At 44.0% G+C, this 18,850-nt stretch overlaps 2 protein-coding genes across 4 annotated transcripts; both read left to right on the top strand.

Moving 5' to 3' along the window:
- The first annotated feature begins 1,361 nt into the window (after positions 1–1,361).
- nap1l1 (nucleosome assembly protein 1-like 1) lies at positions 1,362–13,920 on the top strand. Of its 3 annotated transcripts, XM_053650493.1 has the most exons (16): positions 1,363–1,474; positions 2,697–2,734; positions 2,903–2,985; positions 4,669–4,771; positions 4,914–5,055; positions 5,922–6,002; positions 6,118–6,246; positions 6,369–6,440; positions 8,252–8,391; positions 8,608–8,753; positions 8,909–8,928; positions 10,017–10,139; positions 10,446–10,478; positions 10,557–10,607; positions 11,162–11,198; positions 12,367–13,920. In XM_053650493.1, exons 2-15 carry the CDS (start codon positions 2,718–2,720, stop codon positions 11,165–11,167), a joined length of 1,146 nt encoding a protein of 381 aa, XP_053506468.1. In that variant the 5' UTR covers positions 1,363–1,474; positions 2,697–2,717; the 3' UTR covers positions 11,168–11,198; positions 12,367–13,920. The 3 variants fall into 3 exon arrangements, with proteins under 3 accessions (XP_053506467.1, XP_053506468.1, XP_053506466.1); XM_053650492.1 differs by lacking the exon at positions 11,162–11,198 and having other exon boundaries at positions 1,362–1,474; positions 12,370–13,920; XM_053650491.1 differs by lacking the exon at positions 11,162–11,198.
- An 87-nt stretch (positions 13,921–14,007) lies between these two features.
- Positions 14,008–17,656, top strand: phlda1 (pleckstrin homology-like domain, family A, member 1). Its single transcript, XM_053650494.1, has 2 exons — positions 14,008–15,507; positions 16,507–17,656. Exons 1-2 carry the CDS (start codon positions 15,057–15,059, stop codon positions 16,509–16,511), a joined length of 456 nt encoding a protein of 151 aa, XP_053506469.1. The 5' UTR covers positions 14,008–15,056; the 3' UTR covers positions 16,512–17,656.
- Positions 17,657–18,850: the final 1,194 nt, after the last annotated feature.

Here is an 18,850-nt window from a genome sequence, read left to right as displayed (position 1 = left end):
AGTAGAGCTGCATGCAAGGTGCTAACTTGCCATCGGGAGCAACTTGGGGTTCAGTGTCTTGCTCAAGGACACTTCGGCATGTGGAGTCATGTGGGCCAGGATTCGAACCGCCAACCCTACGATTATCGGATTAGTGGACAACCCACTCTACCTGAGCCACAGCCACCCATGTACCACCTCAATGGTGGCTGGAGCAGATTTCTTCTTACCAAAATCCACCGCAGTCTCCGTTATCTTGCTGGTGTTAAGCTGAAGATGGTTCTAACGCCACACCATGAAGCCACAAAGCTGTTATTCAGGTTCCTGTACTCCTACTCCTCACACACTTCCTTACACAGTACACACCACAATAGCCACAATCATCTGAGAACTTATGCATATGACACGTTTTAGAGTCACACCTGAAATCAGAGGTGTAAAAAGTGATCAGGAAGAGAACATTCCCCTGTGGAGCACCTGTACTGCTTACAGTCCCCTCAGATATACAGGTGTGTAGCTGCACACACGGGAACCTGGAGGTAAGCAGAGTCCCACATGACAAGTAGTGTCCACCTGAATCATGTGGTTTGTGTGGATTGTGTATTTACTTGGGTATAAATTGTGTGTGTGTGTGTGTGTGTGTGTGTGTGTGTGAGGGTGAAATTCAATGTGCATGAATATTTAATAGTTGTCGATATCTGCAAATCGTCTCCACTTACTGTCAGCACAAAGATCACACATCAGCATCTCACACACACACACACACAGGTACCCATTTATAAATGCTGATTAAAACATCTCTGTGTCTCTGATTATGTTTTGAGTAAAAGTTTGCACCCCCATGCTTTGCTGATTAAAAATGAACAGATTAAAAGTTATTTACAGATGTAACAGAATAAGACGTGTGTGTCTGTGTGTGATATTTTGAAAATTAAAATGAAAAATCATTTTGATATTTCACAATTGAATATTTCACTATAACACACAGCATTTGAATATTTTTGTTGTGAGAATGAAGGAACCTGTGGAAAACATATATATTTCATTGATTTCTCTGTTTGGCCCTAAAGGTGCACAAACCTTTGAACTGACGTCATTGTGATTTTTCTGTTAGTAATATTCCTCTATAAAGTATACTATTTGAGCATTTCCGTTACGTGTGAGAATAAAGGAACATCTGTGAAAGTGAAAACATATATTTTCTTTAGTTAGTTGTTAGGGTGCACAAACTTTTGAGCATCGACTGCTAGCTAACTCCATTACTCACATTGAAGGGGGGAGAGAAGGAAAGGGGGTGTGGCTTGACATCCTGGCCCGCGCTGACCCCGCCCACACTGTCACGTTGCCCTGGTGACCGTGGACTTACGTGATGACGCGGGACGTATATGAGTGCACGCGGCACGGGTATCGGGCCTCTTGTTTTCCCGCCGCCGTCAGTGTGCGTCGATGCGCATGCGCAGAAGCTCCCGCCGGACACCGCGCGAACATACACACGGTGAGATGCACCGCCGCTTCTGTTCGCTCTTTACACTTTATTTACAGAAAAACCCGCAGTTTAGTGCGCGTTATCCCGGTGTGGAGAGCTGTGCTGAAGGGGAGTGAGCCGGGGCACTCCGCGGGGTTTTATACCTCTCTCAGACACACACACACACCGCGCCATGATGGAGATACACTGAGGGCTGAGTGAAAATGGCTGGTGTTTCCTCACGAGACGCTTTCATTACCTCAGCCTTCATCTTTATTCTTATTAGATCAGTAATCGAGTTTAATCTGACAGAATACACGGCTGAAGCGGTATATTTACCCGCACAGACACCTTTACATCGATTTTAATCTTTTTTCTGGCGCGTTAGTGAGAAATTCCACACACCCGTATGTATACATCTGTGTCTGAGGTAAACGCTGTGGGGAGGCTTCTCTTTAACGTTAGCATTTAGCTGCCCTAACTTGTACGACAAACCGCTAACTAGCGCTAATGTAGCTAGCCTGTAGTGAGCTCGGCCTCGCGCTGGATTAGTTAATGATGCGCTCTCTGCGCGCGCGCAGTCTTTAATTAGCCTAGCTTAGCATGACTGGCATCACTACTGAGCACATTAATAATGTACTTCTCTTACTGTTTATAATCAGATTTGTGTGTGTCCGCTCGCGGTGTGTAGCAGGAGGACATGTGCGCTAGCCTCTAGCTAGCGGTGCAGTAGCCGGGCGGTAGGATGGAGCGACACGTGGTGGGGGAGCTAGCCGGGGTCCGGGCTCTGAAACCCGGCCACAGCTTCCCGCTCCGCCTGGGCAATTTTATTAGTCTGCTAGCTAATTATGACCATTATGACGCCATTGTAGAGATGGAGTGGTGTGTGTGTGTGTGTTTTAGGGTGCTATAGGTAATGCATTGAGAGGGCCTGATGATGATGATGATGATGATGATGATGATTTGGACAGAGGAAGGGGTCAGTAAGTATTTGAGCTGAACCACTTTAGATCAGAGAGGTAGTTTGGTCAGTCTGTAGCTGGATTGAACCATCAGTGAACTGGTGTAGGGGGATATAGTGTACTGCTATAGTATCCTGGTTCCTTTAGACACTGATTTACAGCCCTGTCCATGATTGACCATAATGAGCCTGGGGATGTTCTTGTCTGATGGGTGGTGCTGTGTGTGTGTGTGTGTGTGTGTGTGTGTACATATATATAAAATAAAAAAATTATGCATGATGTTGTTCCAGGCTCGAGCACAGTGACCTGTCATGGCCGACTTGGATAAGTGAGTACTGCTCCCTCCTGCACTGTCCTGTAGTGTCTTGGGCTGTGTCCCAATAATACTCTCATCACACACGGCCTTAGTGTGTAGGGTCAGTAACTTGGGATACAGCCGCACACTAGAGTTGGAGTAACAGTACCTCCATTTTGTTATTTATTTGTGTGTGTGCAGTAAGGAGCAGGCTGAGCTGGATCAGGCTGATATGGAGGATGTAGAGGAAGTGGAAGAGGAGGAGACTGGAGAGGACAGTAAAGGTACATGTGCGTGCACACATACACACAGATCAACTCTGGCCTGGCCAGCACACGGTCCAAATCTCCATCCCACTGAACATTTATGGTGGTAGTGTAAAAACTGGTCCAGGACAAGGTTCCATCTTGCAGTGCTGATCTGTTAACCGCTGTTCTAGACAGCTGGAACAGCCTGGTGGAGTATATAAAGTCCACGCCTTCAAACTCTGCTGTCATAAAAGCCCGAAGAGGAGCAGCAAAGTACAAATGTAATTTTCAGTTGTTTAGGAAGCCAGAAAGTTAAGATCGTAAACAAAAGTAGTTGTCATACGTGTGACTTTGTTTATTTGCTATAAAGTATTAAAGCAGAGTGAACATCCTCCAAGTGTGGAGATTCCATCATCTTTCCCAGGGGTTGTACACTCCTCTGCTGTCTCACTGGTGCTTATCACACTTTCAGTCATCTACTGTGTGTGTTATTGATCCCACTGTGACCTCGGTACCCTGTTAAATAATGCTGAGTAATGCAGAACCTTGTGCTGATGATCATTATTTGATATACTCTGATCCTTTATCACACTTCAGCATGCTGACTCCACTCTAGTTCCCTTCAGGATTAGGCTGCCTAAGTAGGGAGGGGGTGTGTGGTGCACGTAGACCACCTCTGCAGTGTTAGTGTGAGGGAGAGGGAGTACAGGTGAATTTAGAGGGTTTTCATCTCATGTTCCTCTGAAACATCACACGTACAGACTCTCAACACCTGAGAGGAAATCCATTTCGACCTCCATCTTTTATATTTATGATGCTACTCTTCTGTCTCTGTATTGGTTTAGGTAAAGTCACCTCACTGACTCCTCTGTATGATTATTTACCCTGTGTTTGATTGGTCTGATCTAGTTTGAGATGATCTGTCAGTACGTTTACATGGACAACAATAATCTAATATTAACTCGATTAAGACAATACTCTGAGAAACTACCATGTAAACAGCAATATTTACTTACCGTAATCCGATTAAGGTCACACTCGAAGTAAACACAAATCGGATTAAGACGTGGAGTATTCCTGTTTTAGTCGCATTATCGAGGTGTATTACAGACATGTACACACCTTAATCACACTATTACCGTTGTGAGTTTTCTCCGCTTTTTGTGACAGGACACGATCACACACGGCAGTGCTCAACCATTTTACGGCAAACAAGAGCACAGCTGCGTCCCAAACCACGTACATACCTACTATAGGCCTGTAGCAGGCGAAATACATGTATCTCGGCTACTATGCAGTAGGTAAGTACACGGTTTGGGACTCAGCCCACAGTTCCAAGCAGTTGTCTAGAAGCATGTATAGCATGACAAATAATTAACCGCACTTGAAGCATTCATAAAAATTAATAAAAACACCCAAAACTGTGTACGGTACCATAACGAAGACGAACTGTGTGTTGATGCATGACATTCTGGAGGGAACGTTGGACAGCGTGGCGTGGGGACGTAATGACGTGTGCTGTTAATCGTGCTATGTTGCAGAACATGTAAAACAGGTACATGAAAGCAGTATTCTAAAAGCGCCTCATGTAAACACTTTAATCACAATATTGTCTTATTCGGAGTAAGGTCAATAATTAGATTACTGCTGTCCATGTAAACATACTCTGTGATTGGTCAGGTCTAGCTTGAGATGATCTGTGTGATTGGTCTGGTCTAGCTCGACAGCTGACAGTACAGATGATGCAGAATCCTCAGATTCTGGCGGCGCTACAGGAGAGATTGGATGGACTTGTGGGTTCTCCGTCAGGATACATGGAGAGGTACGTTTATATATACACACACACACCCAATAGGCTTTTGTACACTCTGAACTGCACACCAGGTTAATAAAGACTACTGTAACTGTTCTCGCTGCTGTAGTGTAGTAGTATATGATGAGGTGTGTGTGTGTGTATGTATCAGTCTGCCGCGGGTGGTGAAGCGGAGAGTGAACGCTTTGAAGAACCTGCAGGTGAAATGTGCTCACATTGAAGCCAAGTTCTACGAGGAAGTGCATGAGCTGGAGAGGAAGTACGCTGCACTCTACCAACCTCTCTATGACAAGGTTAGTGTACGCACACATAGTCACGCTCGGCTTTACCTCGTTATGACGCACACTTCCCCTGGTTCTTAATGACCAGGATGGAGGATTAATAAACGCCAGAACTGATTCTTTTCAGTTTTATTTGTATAGCACTTAACAGTGGACGTTGTCCCAGAGCAGTTCTCCTCCAGGGTTTCTGCAGGACCTTAAAGTTTGTCTTGAATTCCTTACTATAAAAATAAGGCCTTATTAGCATTAAAATGTCCTAAGTTCACGTTTCAAAGGTGTTAAAATGCAGCGGAATGACACTGTAAAGCAGGTGTAGATGTTATTGTGGCCAGTTGCTGTGTGAGATGGTAAAGTCGTCTGACTGGGTTACTCTCAGTTTTTAAAATGTTATAAATAAATGTACAGACATTTTTGCAAATAACTACTTGTTACGTTAAATTCATTAAACTACGATAAAATTGGTAATCACTGCTGTGAGGGGGCTTCTAATATAGAAAGGAAATAGTGTATGTATTTCAGTGTTGGAGTAAATGGTAATGTGAAGGATATTTGTTCTGGGCTCTACATCTACCTGTGTAGAAGTTTACTATAGTTTATTAAACCCAGAAATGGACGTATCTGCATGAACACACTCCATTATAGCTGATGTCGTGTAGTATGACTGCAGTGACCTGCAGGTCTTACAATGTTTTGGAAATGTATTTAATATGGTATTAAAAAGTATTAAATTTGAAGTGCTGGTAGCTGCAGATACTCTGAGCAGAAGGTCTTCTGGGTTCTCACTGATTGCTGTAGGGAACAGAGATGGACACAGCTCTGTATCAGTGCTTTGTATCTGTGTTGTGCTGTGTTAACCTGACGTGTGTGTGTGTGTTCAGCGCAGTGACATCATCAAGGCAGCGTATGAACCCACAGAGGAGGAGTGTGAGTGGAAACAGGCTGAGGATGAGGAGCTCTCAGTAAGTCATCACCTTACATACTGAAACACCGCGTCCTGAACCACTGACCTCTGGGTTAGTCCTACACTTAACTCTGTGTGTGTGTGTGTGTGTGTGTGTGTGTGTGCGCGCACAGAGTGAGCTGAAGGACAAGGTGAAGGTAGAAGAAGAGAAGAAGGATGAAGAGAAGGAGGACCCTAAAGGAATTCCTGAGTTCTGGCTCACTGTATTTAAGAACGTTGACCTGCTGAGTGAGATGCTGCAGGTACACACACTTCGTCTGTCTCTCTGTGCGTGTCTGTCTCTCTGTGCGTGTCTGTCTCTCTGTGCGTGTCTGTCTCTCTGTGCGTGTTGGGGAACTGCACTCTAATAGAACCTGTGTTTCAGGAACATGATGAACCCATACTCAAACACTTGCAGGACATCAAGGTCAAGTTTTCAGACGCAGGACAGCCCATGGTACTCAATCACACTAACACGCACTCCAACACACTTTTTGTGTAATTGGTGATTTTTATCTCTAGTTTTTAACAGTCCTAAAAATGTGTGTAATTGAAGTTTTCTTAAAATAAGATGTTTATTTAACGTGTGTGGAAGGAGTCTCCAGTGTCAGTGCTCTGTAGTAGTCCGAGGTAAAGCCCGTAACTACATTTTCTCGCATCTTCAGGAGTTCACACTTTACGGTTTCTCAGGAACACAAGGAGCTGAGTATATTGGTGCCCGAGCACCGGAGGCGCTAAAACCTGGTTGGGTTTTTTTTTATTTTTTTTATTTATTTATTTATTTTTATTTATTTTTTTTTCAAAAACATCTTAACTTACTTTTTATTTAGGCATTTGTCATGTGTGAAAACTCAGGAAAGTTGGCACACAGATCTGTGTAAAATCAGTTATGTAGTGTTTGTGGTGCTATAGATCTCCACCACCACCAAAGAGTCAGTGGTTGAGATGAAGTTGCTCAGAGGTGCACAGTATTTGGTATGATTATTGTTCACTTAGTTTTATCGGACTATATCGGACCCAACAGGAAGTCAGCCATGTTGGATGAAATGTAGGATTTTTACATTTTCCTGTGGTGTTTTGAGGGGCTTATGAGGCTGAAACTTATGGAATTTTACACATACACTTGATTTAGGATCTCGTTTAACTTATCGCAGTTCGATATAGACGTGCCTCATTGGCTCCACAGCACCCCCTATTTCACAAGTGTGTGTTTCATTCCTTTGAAATACTCAAATTCTTGAAACTTGGCAATATTCTGTAATTCTTCAGTCTTATGTCCTGGGTGTGGCCAGTGCACTCCATAGCGCCCCTTAACACTTCCGAATGAGTTGATCGCTGTGGTTGCCACACAGGTTGTCTATCACATGTTTTGGTGAGGACATTGTTCTCACCATGACAGGCATTTTTCCCATTTGCTTGTATTAGCTCTGCCCAACAGGAAGTCTGCCACTTTGGATTGTTTAAAAAAAAAAAAACCACACGTTCTGGATTTTGAAATGCTCCTCCTAGGGGATTTATGTGAGAGGCACCAAACACAGCCAACGTCATACCCAGACATTGAAGCTGCTAAATTGAGGATGGATGTTTGATGTGTTTCCATGGCAAGGTGATAAACTTATGGCATAAGATATAGGAAGAGCTGATATCTTTGCTGTGCATTGTGTGATTTTAGGTCTAAATTGAGATTTGGATCTGGTATTGTGGGGTGAACACATGGATGTGACTTGCAGGCCAGTTTGCTCTGGCTATGCCCCTCTGTGACAGGGCACTCCTTGTTTATTATTTTTATCTTATTAACGTGAAGAGAGGATGGTGAGTGTTTATAGCTGCTATAACGTAAGTGAGAACAGGAACTAACTTGTTTTAAAGAACTATAAACAGATAATGTCTAAATTTGGTGTATTTATTTCCTCTGGAGGAAATGTCATGAAAGACATGTAATTTTATCACAGGGAGAGATGCACTGATGAGAAATTGGGACATGGTTGTCATGGTAACTGGGAAGGGTTTATTTTTAGTTGATGTCCTCAGGGTTCTCTACTGTCACTGGGCTGTGTCCCAAATTACCTTGACTGCTGTTGTCCCTTACTAGTCATTATCCACTTCAGGTCATAGGCTGTGTCCCAAACCACACAGTAGCTCTGCATACAGTTCATACAGGGATTAGATACAACTCCCTGCTTTAATGTTCTCTCTTTCTCTCTCTCTCTGTGTGTGTGTGTGTGTGTGTGTGTGTGTGTGTGTGTGTGTGTGTGTGTGTGTGTATAGAGTTTTACGTTAGAGTTCCACTTTGAGCAGAACGAGTTTTTCTCCAACACGGTTCTCACTAAGACCTACAAGATGAGATCTGAACCTGACGAGTCCGACCCCTTCTCCTTCGACGGCCCTGAGATCATGGGCTGCACTGGGTAAAGCACCTGTCTCGCTCTCTACACCTGACCATATACCCTTCACACTACCGGTCTCTCTGAACCTCACTGTACACCTGTCTCCCATGCTGTACCCGTCTCGCACTACACCACCTGCAGCTTGTGTTGTGTATCCTGTATGTTATTGAGTTTGATGTATGTGAGGTGTTTATACAGTGAATTTCCTGTGAATAAACCCTAACCGCGTGTGTGTAGGTGCACGATTGACTGGACCAAAGGGAAGAATGTTACTCTGAAGACCATAAAGAAGAAGCAGAAGCATAAGGGTAGAGGGACGGTGAGGACGGTCACCAAGACTGTCCCTAATGACTCCTTCTTCAACTTCTTCTCCCCTCCTGAAGGTACACACACCCCACGTGATCCGTCAGGAATGATTGAGTTCCAGATTCATGCTGATTGTCACTCGGGTGGAGTTGAGAGTGTGGGTTTAGGTGGTGTAACGGTGTGGAGTTTATGGCTGTTTAAGTAACATAGTGTCTGTTCTTTTGTCTTTCAGTACCAGAGAGTGGTGAACTGGTGAGTCTCTCTCACACACTTGTTTAAAAAGCCCGCGCAGGCTGTCTTAACTAGGGCTGCAACTATGGATTATTTTTATAATCGGTTAGTTGGCCGATTATTTCTCATTTATTCTTTCAATTAATCGGATGGGGCGGGGCAAGCTTTCAGTACAATTTTTTTGTTTTGTTGTTTATTTAAAATTAAATCCACAAACCGAGTGTTACAAATATAAACTTCAGACTAAAACTTTACACAACTGTTTGTACAAAACAGAAAAGAACCCAATACACACACCAGAATATATATATATATATATATATATATATATATATATATATATATATATATATATATATATTTTAATTAATTTAGGATTGGAGTTTAATTTGATGCTTTTTGTGCATCCGTGAATAATGAATAAATACATGTACACAATATAAACTTATATATATATATATATATATATATATATATATAATATTTTTTAGAATGTTTATGCATTATTTTTGATGGATGCACAAAAATCACAGAATTAAACTACAGTCGTACATTAATAATAAAAACTCCTTCACTGCACCATGTGGTTTGTTAGTGTCTTTAGTAATATTATTTTACTTGTTTACTTTTGATCAGTGTTTTAATTAGACATTACAGATCCTACTCGCGCTACACACTCTATCAGCGTGTCTACACTGCGTTTGATCAGCAACGCGGCCTCGTTACTAACACATCAATTCTGTTATAATAAACGACAGAATTTACACTGCAAGCGTGCAAATACAACATATAATGACAAACTTAAATTAAACTAAACCTTTTAAGCAGCACGGTAGAGTACATGGTGCAAGTGTACAGTACTTTATTTGGGACACAACGTTAGTATTTACACTCTGAAGCGTGTTTTCGGAACAGAAGTAACTTAATGAGTAAATCTCCCCCGTGCCGCTCAGACCAACTAATCCATAATGAGACTCGTTGACTATTTTCATAATTGATTAGTTGTTGCAGCTCTCGTTCTAGCCCACACTGTGTTATGAGTGTAAATGGAGCAGTGTAGTGTTTGGTGCACCGTTGTAGAGCACTAACCCTGCTGTTGTGCGGTTCAGGACGAGGACTCGGAGGCCATCTTGGCGGCGGACTTTGAGATCGGTCACTTTATCCGAGAGCACATTGTGCCGCGTGCCGTGCTGTACTTCACCGGAGAGGCCATTGAGGACGACGACGATGACGTGAGTGAAGGAGGGCACACTGCACATAGTAATGGGACACAGCCGCTCTGAGAAACTAACGTTTACCTTCAGCTCTGAGGACAGTGGGGTAGTGTACCTGTGGAGGTGTAACTAGGGTGTTGAAGAGAAGTCTGTCTTTATTACATTTTCAGCTTCAGGTCACTGGCTGTGTTCCAAATCCACCTTCTGTAATGAGCTGTTGCTTAGTGAACACTAGAAAAGTGCTAAAGTGCGAATTAGAACACTGCAGAGTTATGTTTACTCATCTGTGTGGTGTGTGTGTGTGTGTGTGTGTGTGTGTTTCAGTATGATGAGGAAGGAGAGGAGGCTGATGATGAGGTGAGTGTGTTTAATGTGTTATCAGCATGCTGTTTAATGTGAGATGAGCATGCTCACACGTGTGTGTGTGTGTGTCAGGAGGGAGAGGAGGAGGCAGATGAGGAGAACGATCCAGACTACGACCCGAAGGTACACACCTACTGTAATATTCTAATTTGAACAGTGTATAGTGACTATTACAGCTCTCGCATGCGCATTACTGCAGTTCGTTCACACGCGCATTACTGCAGTTCACTCTCCCACGCACAAACTGTAATCTGAGATCTTTAATGTGTATAAAGTAAATATTAAAATTCATACTGGCACATTGTAATTGGTTTTATGGTTACTATAGCAACCGACCAATCAGCAGCTTCACACTAATGCTCACTCAGTGGAACTGCGCGCGCACACACACACAGTGTAATCACACTTCTTTGTACTTTATCATTTTCTTAACTTTTTAGTCTCTTTCTGAAGTTTTTTTTCTTTCAGTTTTTCCTTGCATCTTTTAAATCCTTCATTTTTTTTTTCCAATCCCTCCAGGCATGAACAGTAACTTCTCTAAACTAAACCTTTTGGAATTTCTTAACAGTTAGTGTTTGATCCCTCCATCATGTTCAATGTTCAGTTTTATCAAATAATCAGCGCTTGCTCTTTACTCCGCTGTAATCCTGCCTCTGTGTGTTTCTCTCCTCACTCAGGTTTAAATGGTGTGTGTGTAGCATAGCACAAGCCCCGGTAGGTAACAGGTGTGCCTCTAGATTTAAAGCCCTCCCCCCCCAATGTCACTGCACTAACATGGCGTGTGTGTGTGTGTTCCAGTGTAACACAGTGGGTGTGTGTTTGCCTTTGTACCTTCTGTATGAAGTTGAGCCCTGCCCCTTCGAGGGGATTTGGGCCCCCCCCCCTGTGTGTGTGTGTGTGTGTGTGTGTGTGTCGGTCATCAGTCCATCTGTGAGTGTGTGCTGATCACAGCCTGTCTGTGGATCCTCTGTTCCAGGATCTTCTACAGCAATAGATCAGGTTCTTCAGAAGGTGTTTTGAGGTTGCAGAGCTCCATCTGTAGTATGATGGGATTTGAGTTGAACTAGAACTGCAGGAGCTCTAGAATTACAGGGTCTAGATCTTACTCCTGAGTACTCGTGATAAAGCCTACTTCACACTGCACGATCTGACAAGTTGTCACCCAATGACTGTCTGTTGTCCAAAAACTAGGTTATGTCTTGCACACACGAGAAGTGACACGGATATATGACGTGAAAACCACGTGTGAAACAGTTGTTTATTTAAAGATGGCTGTAGTTCTGCCAAAGGTTTCTCGGGTTTCCCTTCCTCGCGGTGACCTCACCCCATGCCTTGCTCTCATTGGCTGTAGCTCATCACCGTAATCACTGCCAGTGATGACACTTCACACCACAGGATGTGGAGTTGCCCGACAGCTCCTCATATTTACATGCCAAGTGTGTGTGTGACGTGTCTGTGATCCTGTGTTGAGTATTTCTCACACACCAGTAAACTGCTGATTGCTCGGTTTCTCTCTGATCAAAGGTGTTTTTTTTTGTTTGTTTTTTTTTTCGGCGAGCTCGGGGGCTAAAATGTGTGTAACATGAACTAGGCTTCAGTGTGTTGGAACATCCTGTTGATCAGTTACTGATATTCACACAACACTCTTCATATACTGTGACTTATGAACCCTTCATACAACTTATTTTTTATTTTTAATTCTTTTTTTCTCTTTTCTTGAGTTCTTTTCATCATTTAGCTATTTATTTATTCATTCTCATCGGTTCGATTACATGTTTTTATTTCTCTGAACATGTCATTGTTTTTTTTTCTTTGTCTTTCCGCTTGTATGTGTGGGGTGATCTGCAGTACAGTTTGATTCTGTAATCTGTGTGTGTTACAGAAGGATGCGAACCCGCCGGCGGAGTGTAAACAGCAGTGATGGACACGCACTGCCCTGTGATGGTGTAAATCCCCTCCTCTGGTCCAGCCTTATGTTTTGTATTTCTCTATTGGTAGATTAATCATAATTACTGACACCCACACAAAGTGCACACTCTGTGTGTGTCTGTGTCTCTCTCTCTCTCTCTCTCTCTCTCTCTCTCTCTCTCTCTCTCTCTCTCTCTCTCTCTCTCTGTGTGAACAGCAGCTGTGGCTCACTCACTGCAACCCCAAACCCACCCCTATATACACACCTACATGCAGGAACATTCCAGAAACATGACTCAACACCAGCCAGGGCTACCTGCTCTCCGATTGGCTGAATCCAGACCTGTCCCAGGAAATCATTGGCTGGGAAACTAGTCAGGATTTACAGCTCTGTGCATTCCTGCTCACTGATTGGCTGAATTCTGCCAGTTTAGTGTGGAATTGACTCCAGTCCCACCTGGGACACTTTCAGCTTGGTTTTAGCTCCACATGCTCTGTGGGAGGAGCCACGTGGCCCTGACCTGTCATTCCAGTGCAGTTAACTCCGCCCCATGCCTTTCTTTATTTTTAAATTTATTTTTTACTTTTTTTATATAGCTAGCAGCACTTCGGGGCCGTTGGAGGCTGATAAATTGTTCTGCTCTGTGATTGGCTGAATCCTGACAGTTTTCCTGTTCATTCAGGAAGTAAATAAATCCCTAGCTGTGAATAACTGAAGCCTGTGCTTCGAGTCCTAACCCTCCTGTGTGCTGGTTGGCTAAATCCTGACTCACTTCCTGTTAGGACAGGTGTAGGGTAGGCTCTGCGCACATGGTTGCCTTATTGTCTGTAGTAGCAGTTCTGCCAGTCAGGAATGTGATGGGCTCCACCCCCAGCTGCTTCGGTTTATTTTTGTTGTAGCACTTTAAGCATCAGGTGAGAGAAAGCTGTGCTCTGATTGGCGGAGTCATCACCTGCTGTATGGTGTGGAACTTGCTCCACCTGCAATGGTGGTCATTCTGTTAACTGTTCTGGTTAGCTGAATTCTGACTTCCTTTCATTCCGGTCCGGTATGGAAGTGGCTTTGCCCACACACCTGTCAGACCCTGGCACAGGAAGCATGCTGAGGTTTCAAAGGGGAACGGTTCTGTAAAGTTCTAAACTGGATCTGATCCTGAAGATCAGCTTCTAATACACACTAATTCTGTGTTTTATTATTGTAGCACTTCAGCATCTGAGTTGAAGTGTAGGATTCAGACTGAGCTTTAACCTTTACCCTCACATTGCCCCACCCACAAACAGCTTAACTTCACCCACCGCACCAGTTTGGACCAATGATGAGAGCAGTTTAGCATGCTGACTCTGGATGTGTTCTAGATGATAGTGGACCCATGTTAGGGTGTGCAGTAGTGTGAATTTCCCATAATTCCCTGCATTTTGTGTGTGTGAGAGAGAGAGAGAGCTGCAGCTGCTGTTGAGACAGTCCTCCATGTTACAGATGTACTAATGTACTCACGTGTACTCATTCAATAAACCGGTTCTACGTGCACCACCTTCTCTGTTCATTATCCTTTAGTTTTTCCGCTGTGTGTGTGTGTCACAAAACAAGCTAAAGTACTTCCTATTTTTTTTTTTTTATATAATAAATTCTAGCAAGTTTTGCCTGAGGTTTGTTTCCTGGTTGTAGTGAATTGTGGGTTTTTAGGTGTTAAGGTATTGTATGCCACAGTGCTGCTGAGTTCTGGATTGTGTTTGGTGAGAAGGAACAGTTAGTACTGATCCATTCTTGAGAATCAAATCCAATAAATCCTGCTTTGTACTGGCCCGTGTTCACAAAGCAGTCTGGTGTGAACTGATTTAAGGTATTTTTGTGGCACATTTCCTTCAAAACTAAAATGGCTTCACTGCATGTTCAGTGGTTCTGATGCTGGAGAACATGGCCAACTGTGTGCAGCTCACTCAGGGGAGGAGCTATGCTAATAGGGCAGAGTCGAGGGTGGGGTGGGGCCTGTTCCAATGTGACATCACGTTGGAGAGAAAACGAAGAATGACTCATTTTGAAACGCTGTTTATGATTTATGGGGAATATAAAAGAAGTGTGTGGATTTTTACTGTTATAGATGGGCTTGTGTACACTCACTGCTGACACACACTTATAATACACTAAACATCACTTCTGTCATTATTCTGTATTTCACTGTAAACTCAATCCATCATCTGTACCAGTCTAAATAAAGCAAAGCCACGCCCACTTTATCATTTTACTAAATGTTTATTAATCTGGCAACAAAATTTAATCATCAGCAGTGAATGAGTGTAAGACTAAACAAACCGGACCTGCTTCACTCATATCTCTCTCTCTCTCTCTCTCTCTCTCTCTCACACACACACACACACACACAGAGAAAACTGTTATTGAAATGTTTTGCTGCAATTCTGCGCCTTTAGCTGCACGGCACCCGGGGGCGCGCGAGCGCAGGATTAAGCCCACTCAATCTCACACACACACCAGCGCGTGCGGATCGGGGATGTCTGTAGGCTGCTGGTGAGAGACAGACCGACACTGCTGTCTTTCACTCAGTGTGTGTGTGAATGAGTGTGTAAGTGTGTCGCGTTTATCTGCGCGCACAGCTCAGTGGTCGCGTGCCGGCGGTGTTGTGCATCCTCATTCTCGCGCTCCCGGTGATGCAGCAGCAGGGTCCGCGCGTGCTGAAGGAGGGCGTGCTGGAGAAGCGCAGTGACGGACTGCTGCAGATGTGGAAGCGGAAACACTGCACGCTCACGGAAGAAGCCGTGCTGCTGCACGCGCCCAAACACGCGCACCGGCACCCGCCAGCGCACCCGGCGGGAAAGGGCAAAGAGCTGCACTTCTCGCGCGTGAAGACGGTGGACTGCGTGGAGCGGAAGGGAAAACACGGCTACTTCACCGTGGTGATGGCGGACGGGAAGGAGATCGATTTCCGGTGCCGGGCGGACGAAGGCTGGAGCGCGGAGATCACGCTGCAGATGGTGCAATATAAAAACCGACAGGCCGTGCTCGCGGTGCGCTCCACGCGCCACAAACAGCAGCGGCTCGTCATCAGCAAACCGGAAACGGAGGTCACGGTACCGGCGGGGGAGAGCCGCGCGCACAGCGGTGAGACACACACACACACACACACACGGTTTATAACGACACACATTCCTGCCGTACACACTCCGATTATTCCTGAACTGACTTTAATTTACATTAATTAACTCTCACTAATTAAAATCTAATGAGTTAATGACATTCTGCAGGGAACAGGTGCACGTGCAGCTCCACTACATCTCCCACACAATTAATCACAAGCCAACACCTGAACACAAACATCTCTCTCTCTCTCTCTCTCTCTCTCTCTCTCTCTCTCTCTCACACACACACACACACACACACACATGCGCCTGTGTGTGTGTTATTTGTAAGATGTGTTGTGGAATGTTTGTGTAAATTAAATCAGGGATCTCTTGTTCTTTCTGTTTTATTTTTAATATTCAGTTTCACAGTGTAAAGTCTCATTTATTCCTCTGCGTCTCTGCGTGCGCGTCTCTGCGTGCGCGTCTCTGCGTGCGCGTCTCTGCGTGCGCGTCTCTGCGTGCGCGTCTCTGCGTGCGCGTCTCTGCGTCTATACACGGCGTGTTTCATCTGTTTCTGTGTTTTAAGGATTATAATGGACTACAGTTTCAGAAAGCCGTTTCGAAGCACCCGCTCGTCTGGAGGCGATGAGGAGAAATTAATTGTTTTGATTTTATTGTTTGCACTTGAACAGTATTACTCTCAATAAAACAACATTAATCTGAATTTGATTAAAACCTGCAGGAGAAATGTCACAACATATCATTTCTGTGTACGCAATCAGACACCTCCCACAGAAAAAACATTTCTGTGTACGCAATCAGACACCAAGCCAACCAATCAGCACTCGCCTGACACACAGCACTGAAGATACGCACAGTGTGCAGTTATCTCATAGGAGCACTGACTGCTACGGTGCCACGTTCACCCATGATCCTCCTCTCCACATCACAAGGCAAAGATTTAATGCGGAAGTACAACTTGGACTTTTCATGGTGAAGAGTGTGTTCAGGACTGTGTGTGTGTGATTTGTGTTTGCAGGTTAAATGGATTCATCAGCTCATCACACAGACAGATGAAGAGACGGAGATTACACACACACACACGGATACACTCCAACTGTGGAACTGATCTCCTGCCTTCATCTACGTGTGTGTGTGTGTGTAAATCAGCAGCTTCCTCTTCATTCATCAGGCCAAAGACACCCTGTTTCTCCACCCAACTTCTCCGTCAGCTCTACTGAACACTTCACCCCAGTGTATGATGTCACTATGATGATGTCATCAGTTATTTAGACCAATCCCCTTCTGTTCAGGTCAATGGTCTGTTCCAGCTACAGACAGACCTTCCCCTTCTGTTTGGGAATGGTGTGTTCCAGGACATTGTTGTCCTGTGTGACTCTCCCTTTTCCTTTACGGTGTGGGTGTGGTTATGAAGTCTGGTTGTCATGGATACCATGTCCCAGCAGTAGTAGGAGATGGAGTTCACTTCCTGTGTCAGGTGTGTGAGGGACCGGGCCTGAGAACAGAGACACATTGATGACAACAGACAGAGGAGTGAAGGAGACGACTATGTGTGTCTGTCTGTCTGTCTGTCTGTCTGTCTGCAGCTGGAACAAACTGTTCTATAAAGATGGAGGGAGGTGTCTGATCCGTCTGGAGGTTGGTGATGTGATATGTGTGAGGTGATTTTCTCGCTGTCATGTAAAGCTGATGATGGACCTCAGATCTTTGTGTGTGTGAGAGAGAGATATGTGGTTGTTAAAGCTGCTTTCATAATTAAACACTTCATTTCAGTCACACACTGCTGTTTTACTCTTTATTAACACACACACACACACACACAGAAAGAGATATAGACAGAGGGACAGACAAACAATCAGACAGCTAGAAGGGCGGGCAGACAGACAGACAGAGAGACACAGATGGACAGAGAGAGAGACAGACAGGTAAAGAGACGGTGAGACATGGGCAGAGAGAGACACAGACAGAGGGAGAGACAGACAACTATTTGTATTTGTAATCTGATTTAATTTCTTCTGCTCAAACGAAACCATTATCATAGTGTATGAATGGGTGTGTGAATGTGTATGTGATTCCACCCTGCGATGGATTGGGCACCCTGTCCAGGTGTCTTGTGCCCCATGCCTCCTGAGATAGGCTCCAGGTTCCCCATGACCCTGAAGGATAAGCGGTATAGAAAATGGATGGATGGATGTTTGGGTGCAACAGTAAAACATGTGAATTTAAAGAAAACACAAAAGACAGATATAATCCTCCAAGAAACCTGGAATAGATCAAGCATTCACTGTCCCACAAACTACAAAGAATTAATCGTCCAATCTATTAAACACCCGGCTGTTAAAAAATTTGGTTCAAATCTGAACTTTCAGATTTCATGACACCACAAAAATTAAATAAATCATACATTTGGCTTAAAATCAAAAAAGAGATTTTAAACACTACAAATGACATTTTCTTGTGCACAGTATACATCCCTCCCAGTGACTCCCCTTATTATGATGAGGAGATCTTCCCCCAGCTCCACTATGAGATCTGCAGCTTCCAGGCCCAGGGAAGTGTGCTGATCTGTGAAGACCCGAATGCCCGCACCGGCTCTCTCCCTGACTTTAACACAGAACATGGAAATGACTTTATATTTGGACAACATTACCCAAGAAACCTGAGTAAGTTTCCCTGCCACAACTTTGACTTGAGGTCAAAAAAAATGGAAAAGACCTGCTGAAGCTCTGTCAAAACCTGGGTCTGAACAAAAGAACTAAATTCTTCCCTCAGGAGTGTGGATTGAGACAGGATTGCTGCCTGAGCCCAACACTATTTAATATATATATTAACTAATTGGCCTCCATTTTAGATTGCTTATCAGTAACCAGTCTCTCTCTACATGACTCAGAGATCAAATTCCTGCTGTATGCAGACGACCTGGTTCTGCTTTCCCCCAGTGTTCAGGGTCTACAGCAGAACCTGGTCATGCTGCAGCAGTACTGTCAGACCTGGGCCCTGACACTCAACCTCAACGAGACCAAAATTATTCTTTTTCACAAAAGATCCAGATGTCAAGGAAACACATCACAGTTCACTTTAGGGACACGCAAAATAGAAAATTACAAAGAATACAATTACTTAGGATTGAAAATTAATTCCACTGGAAATTTCAGTCCAGCAGTGAATGAGCTGAAATAGAAAGCAGGCAGGGCTTCTACACAATTAAAAAACAAATTCATATCCAAATTCGAATCTGCCTCAAATTATATGAGTCAGTAATCGAACCAGTTCTGCTGTACGGTAGTGAGGTCTGGTGGCCAGTCACAAACCAAAACTTTACACAAAGGGACAAACACCCAGCTGAAATTATGCACACATAA

Source organism: Ictalurus furcatus, chromosome 19 (genome assembly GCF_023375685.1).
Source record: "Ictalurus furcatus strain D&B chromosome 19, Billie_1.0, whole genome shotgun sequence".
Lineage (NCBI taxonomy): Eukaryota > Metazoa > Chordata > Actinopteri > Siluriformes > Ictaluridae > Ictalurus > Ictalurus furcatus.
This window is presented reverse-complemented; position numbering and strand designations above follow the sequence as displayed.